Below are 6,941 nucleotides of genomic sequence, written 5' to 3' on the forward strand. Positions count from 1 at the left end.
TGCTGTTGGATAGTAACTATTTATTATTTTATATTTTACTTCTTTTACTTTTGGATTACACCTGAATACTTTTTTTATTTTAAGTTTTTTATTATTATTGAGTCAAAAACATTTACATGAAAGAAAAAAAAAACTCTCAGAGAGGATAGCAAAGGTGTACATGAACAGATAAAGATCAATTACAATAAAAGAAAAACAAAAAAGTAAGACAACTATCAGGGGATTTATCTCAGCAAACATTTAAGTAGAACATAGAGAGAACCATAGAAATAATAAAAACAAAAAGGTGAACGTACCTAGAAAAGCAGATGATGGGAGAAATCAAGTCTCAATTTTTTGGCATATTTGTCATTAAAAAAAAAAATCTTTTTAAGAAAAGAAAAAAGGTTTTAAAGTCGCTAATAAACCACTGAAAGGAAGGTTTAGCATTTCTCCATTTAGCACAGATGATATTTACCCAACAGCAGGAGGATAATAATAATATAAGAAACAGGCTGGGGAAGATGGTCCATATAAAAAATGACACCATTTAGTGCAAAAGGGGGGTAGATTCTGCCAAAAAATTAAATATATGTTCTCGGTTCTTTTTAATCATATGGATCAATTTTGACTGAACTAGAGGTAAATGAAGAACAGCATCAGGGTCTTCTAATAATGATTCATCTAAAAATACATTTTCTACTTTTTCTTCTTGTAAAAACCAACCACATCTTCCCTCCTTATCCTGACCTTTCTGCTGTTCTTTTGCTATAAAATAGAATATTGGGAAATTCTGGTGTTCGCAGCAGCAAAAATATTTTAGAACGAGTTGAGAATTAAAAGACAAACAATAAAATACTGTACTGTAAAGTGTTTTAACAATATAAATACTGTGCAAATGTAGAACAAATAACCAATATACGGCTATGGAAATTTTTACACTAATGGACATTTGAAAACAGCAGCAACATCCAAGATGTGCAAAATGACAGCAGCCTGTTATTTTACTGACTAAGGTAGAAAATGTGCAAAATCAGCATGAATGTCACAACTTATTGAGATTGTTGGGAACAGGGGTGGTAATAGGGTCTTACAGCTGCTGGGAGGAATGCTGTGATAACGCTTCCTAGTGCATTTAGGGTGCAGCAGTCTGTCACTGAAGCAGCTCTCCAGTCCTGCAACAGCGTCATGCATGGGGTGGTTAAACATTGTCCAACAGAGATGTAAGGCAACATTGGTTATCTTGAAAAGTGCCATACAATTAGGATTATTATTTAATAGCATGATGCTTATTCATTATTATTACCAAATGATAAAATGTACTCTTAAAATGGCATTTCCCACTATCTGATCTGTCTATTTCTTTTTATCTAAAAATTAATCCTTCCTCAGTATTCAAAAATAGTACACCCCCTTTCTTTTAGTCTTATCTTTTTCAACACTTCTATACTTGTTATGTCTCTTTATTTTGCTATTTTTTAGTTTCATGTCTACAACATTTCTCATTGTGCTTTCTTTGCAAATTCATAAGCATGTTACCCATAGTGACCGATATGTTCTTTTACTGTTTTCAGTGAAATCAAAGGAGCATGCATAACAACTATGATATATCTGAAATATATAATTTATTTTAGGAACTATTGGAGTATGAATAAATTAGAAAATTTCTTATAGAAGCAGTTTCTGTCTAACATAAAACAAACAGAAATAATGAGGGTTATGCAGTAAAAAAAAGCTAAAGTGTTATTATTAATGGAATGCACTTACAAGTAAAAACATATAAACAATACATATGCCTATTTGAAATGAGATAAATGAATGACCAATATATTTGACTAAAAGACATTTACTTACATTTCTTAGAATTTCATCAGCTGAACTTTAAGAAACCCCCGAAAATTATTGGTAATGTTTCTATTTGTCCTATTATAAGAAATTGATCTCCTTGCTGGAGTTATTTCAATGGAGATTGAATTTATAAAAAAAACTATACAAAAAGGAAGCTTACCTATCAGTGACTGATCGAGTTTATTATAATAACCAAGCACAACAAACTAGAAAAACACAATTGACCACAGGTCATGCTTTTATTGTTTAAAACATCCCAGCAGTTCAAACCCTTACAAACTGTAGTGTCTAATATCACCCAATAGGGGGCGTACAAGTTAAGTAAATGTCAAGTAAAAGAGATTTAAAATAACACATTAAAAATCAACATTCACAGAAAATAATAAACCCAGCTAAATTAAAACCAATATATATTTTTTATTCTTTTAAAATGTAGCATTAAAACTTAATAAAAATAACAAATTGATACATAACAATAATATATGTAATAAACTAAGCAATTAAAAAGCAAAAAAAAAAAAAATTGCTTCAAAGAAGGAAAACCAATAAAACAAAATCAAATCATACACAATTAGCTGATGCATTTTTAGTGTAGGAAATAACTAATTTAAAGGTAGAATTTATAAAGGGACTTTAAACATATTTAGCTCTCTGCAGATTCACAGCAAAACTCATTTTAAAAACAAAATAGAGTATTTTTGTCTGCACCTGTAGTGAATTATTTAGCCACCTAGGGAAAATGTTTTGTCATCTTAAATTAATTTGAATAAATCTAAACATTAAACCTTTAATAAACTTTAAATATTTACTTCTTTAAGAGTTGGCAAATAGTTATCAGGGAACAAACTTACTGTACAGAGGACTGTCTGACAAACATAAAAGAGATACTTTACCTTTAACAGGCTAAAATACATATGTCATACAAACTCCAAAATTTGCTCCCACATATAAGAAAGCATACACATCTTTAAAGCTTGATATTAGATTCAAACTGAATCCCTGATTACACTTCATCTTTCAATCATAATCCCTAAAACTATTAAATAGACTATTGCAAAGAAAGTAATCATAAACCTAAAAACAATCATATAATGAGATTAGCATGTCAGGTAAGTTCTCATAACAAGTTAATGCAGAAAGAAAGGTCAAAATCAAACATTTCCAAAAGTAAAAATCAGACATAAACCTGAGTAGTCAGTTGCCAAATAATTTTAGCATATTGAAAAACAGATCAGTATTGAGCTGCTTCATTTGTAATAATTTCATCTATATATAAATTTTATATAAAATGTTACTTTTTTGTAACATTTTATGTTATGATTCCTAAATGTAATGTTACGTACTTCTTTTCTATGTTTAATATTTTTACCTTGTATCCGTAACAGATAAATATTCCTATTTAGCATACATTATCTGTGTCCTAATCCATATTTATCACATTTTAATATGTTAACAATCAAAGCCTACTTACACTCTGTACCTCTCAAGGAGAAATTTTACTGATTCTAATATCGTGCGTTTTACTTTCGCCGGCCTTTCCGATACAAAAGTACGGTAAGAGCTTTTCAGAAAAAGTGTCTTTGTGGGTGCAGAGGAGACTCCTGTCCTCACAGTTGTAGAAGGACACCTCCCCTCCATCATAGTCCAGCAGGATTCGGATCCTCTGAAGACTCTCCCTTACCATCACAGTCTTACCAGCCCCATTTGAGTATTTCCCATTGCGATGGACCAAACATAAAACTCCAAATTTTGGGGAGGCAAATGTCTCCCCCTTTCGGTCGAAAGACTCTTTAACCAATCCAATGAGCCAGTCGGGATGGTCTCCCACCTTCACCTCCCAGCTGTGTTTCCCTGAGCTGAAGCCCTCAGAACCAAACACATTGGCATACTTGATGTTTCTCTCTGGATTGTCAGGTAGCTGCTGCCATGTCACTCCACATTTAACACTGGTTAGATCGTCGGACAGATAAAGACTGGGGTGTGCAGTGTTTGGGTCCAGAACAATAGGACTGAAGTGGGCCTTCTCCTTCATCTTCTCCCAGACTCTGTAGGACAGGTTGCCCAGATGTTTGGGCACATCAATCAGAGCTCCCGGGAACAGCTGTGGATTTGGCACTGACCTATGGGTTCTGGCTCTGCTCTGAGTGGCTTTATAGCTGCTGAGGAATGGCATGACTTCTTTCTGCAGGTCTTCTTCAAGAGCAGAGATGGTGTCTGTCAGAGAAGAGATCTGCTCCTGGATCTTCATCAAGTAGCTGCTCATAGTTTTCGCCTTCTGCTCCTCTTCCAGTCTCAGAGCTGCCAGCCTGGACTCCTCTTCCTCTTTCAGGAACTGGTGGAGCTTGTTGAACTCTGCTCTGATCTGACTCTCTGTGTTCAACACCTGAATCCTTAGGTGTTCTCCCATTTCACTGTATGTTTTCTCCATCTGCATGCTCCAGTTCCTCTTGTCTTGCAGAGTCCTTAAATCCGACTTCAGCTGCATCTTCAGCTCATTGATCGCCTGTTCTATTGGAAGCACTTTATGATTTTGGTGGAGAATAAACTCACAGATGTGACACACAGCTCTCTGCTCATCTTTACAGTAGTATTTAGGATCTTCTGGATGCCTGTTACAGACCACTAATAAGTTCTCCTCTCTCCTTGCCATCCCAGGTGGTCCAAACACCTGCGTTCGAGCAAAAGAATCAGCCAGTTCCTTCAGCGTATAGTTCAATGAGAGCCTTTCTTTAGAGGATCTTCTCCTGCAGATGGGACAGTTCTTGGTTTTAGTTTCGTGCCAGAATCTCTGTAGGCAGCTGGCGCAGAAGTTATGGCTACAGCTCAGAGAAACGGGATCTTTTAATGTGTTCGAACAAACGGGGCAGCTCAGGTAGGATTGAAAAATAATCGACTCAGCCATGTTGTGTTATCCTTCGGAAGCCGTTCAGAGGAAAATCGCTGATTCCTCTTCAGTGTAATTCCAGCAAAGGTGGATTGCTGCAGTGATGCTGTCCCTGGGATGGTGTTTCAGGTCTGTTCATGCTGAAAAACAGTATGATGGTTTTAACTGCACAGTGAGGAGTAACCAGTTAGACGAGTTATGTTGCGTAATTGTTTTTCTTTAGTCAGTACCTTTCCTAATCCTACTGCGAAATCTGCAGACCATATAAGTATAAAATACATATATATATATATGTAACTTTAACATTTCCTCCAAGAAATCTTTACACGAAGTTGTTGGTAAATTTAGTTTAACCTTTTTTAAATCATCTAGCAATCATTATGGGTTAAAAGAGTTTTTTTTTTTTAGCTCACTAAAAACTGGATAAACAACATTTCTTTCCTTTGAGTCGTTACGAGAAACCTGCTCTGCCCTAAAGCCAGCTTCCTCATTTCCATAACCCGCCAGGAGACATGGTTAATGATAAAGAATCAAGCTGTTAACATTTAACAATAACACCTCACAAGCTGTAAAGCACTCTGTTTTAACTTGTGCAGGAAGCAGAAAGATGTAATGACACTCATCTCCTGGCAGAAGTTTACAGTCCCTCAGCATGATTATTCTTTAGCGTGTGATGAATTGTTATCATTCAGAAAAATTTTAGTGATTATAAAAGAGATAAACTGCTGTATCAATGCTGTCAGTCACTGTCAAATAAATGGAGGCTGAAATACTATATACATGCACTCCCACCTATGCTTATTTGAAGGTCCCTTTTTTATTCTGAACTGGAGTCCAAGAGGTTTCACTTGCATTTATCACAATGTTTAGTGATTTTCTTTGTGGTTATATTTTATAAGCAGGAAAACAAACATTAAGGTAAACTCTTGCATGCAACTAATAAGTTTCAGCTGAATGGTTCGCCAATCAAACAAATTAACATTCTCTTTTTTTGGTTGAAAGACCAGACTACAGCCCACCGGGCAAATGGTATCACAGATTACAAGTCACAGATTACAGTGACAAGTCTGTCTGGATAAGCAGAAGATCTCCTGGGTTACTTGTGTGTTCAGAAAAACCTTAAACTGCTCAAAATCGACTCAACAGAACCGTCTCTATTTGATTCAGTTCAAGCAATGAACCAGTTCTCATGTCAGAGGAAGAAAGAGAGCACATACAATTAGTCACAGTAAAAGAAACAGGACTATACTGTAAAACAGGCCAAGTTGCAACATCTATAAACAGGGATGTCGATGGCAGCAGCACAGCTGATATTTCAATCTAAGATGGAGTTACCGTCAACAGGAAGAGACCAGATGAAGCTGTTATGACAGGAAAAAGCAGAGAGAACATAAAGTTATGAGTAGACCTTATATACTGCAGAGTAGGAGAACAGAGATAAAATGGAGCAGGATGTTAGACATGGTCCATATGACCTCCAGGAGCCTAATCATATAGCAGCATACTGACTTTTCCCCCACAACTTTTCCCCTCGTACAGGTCCCGTATAAAGAAAAGGGCAACTAGAATTCTTTAGCCCTCAGGTTGGTGCCAACCGAGATGCAGAGACAGTTGCTTCCCCCCTGCTGTCAATCTGAGGAAGAACTACTGTAATGGTCTGAGCCCACAGATTAGCATCATGCATACTGGCACTTAACAAAAAAAATCCATTGATGTATTTACATGGAAAAAATAATAATTCCAACTACTCTAAAATATAGACTAGTTATATTTACCATGTATTTACAATAAATGTGGTAATGATCTTTAAGAGTACAGAAGATACATCTATTCAGTTTCCAGATTTCATCTGTCAAATACTGTGCTGGGTGTTACTAATAAAACCAATTGTCTTGGGCACATCATCACAGAGAATCTGGCAGTTGATAATGATATCTGTAGACATTGTAGAATGTTGTATGCTGAAGCTAATACCCTTGCTCGTTAATTTGGTGAATGTACTGATGTGGTAAGAGTGGAACTTTTTAATGCATATTGTACCTCTCTGTATATGGCTCACCTCTAGTCTATATATAAAAATCAGCCTGAAAAGGCTACAGGTGGCCTATATTGATGATTTGCAAGTACTTTTGAAATGGCCAGGATGGACTAGTGCAAGTGCGATGATCTATCTATCTATCTATCTATCTATCTATCTATCTATCTATCTATCTATCTATCTATCTATCTA

General features: G+C 35.7%; 1 protein-coding gene across 1 annotated transcript; it reads right to left on the minus strand.

Annotated features, from left to right (window-relative positions):
* Positions 1 to 2,355: 2,355 nt before the first annotated feature.
* LOC107102610 (zinc-binding protein A33-like) lies at positions 2,356 to 4,837 on the minus strand. The gene has a single exon (XM_015401987.1). It carries the CDS (start codon positions 4,727 to 4,729, stop codon positions 3,311 to 3,313), a length of 1,419 nt encoding a protein of 472 aa, XP_015257473.1. The 5' UTR covers positions 4,730 to 4,837; the 3' UTR covers positions 2,356 to 3,310.
* Between the last annotated feature and the right edge of the window lie 2,104 nt (positions 4,838 to 6,941).

This window comes from Cyprinodon variegatus, unplaced genomic scaffold, assembly GCF_000732505.1.
Source record: "Cyprinodon variegatus isolate N-32 unplaced genomic scaffold, C_variegatus-1.0 Scaffold1282, whole genome shotgun sequence".
Taxonomy (NCBI): domain Eukaryota; kingdom Metazoa; phylum Chordata; class Actinopteri; order Cyprinodontiformes; family Cyprinodontidae; genus Cyprinodon; species Cyprinodon variegatus.

Coding starts and splice junctions, on each gene's coding strand:
- LOC107102610 (XM_015401987.1), bottom strand. CDS start 4,729: ATGGCTGAGTCGATTATTTTTCAATCCTACCTGAGCTGCCCCGTTTGT.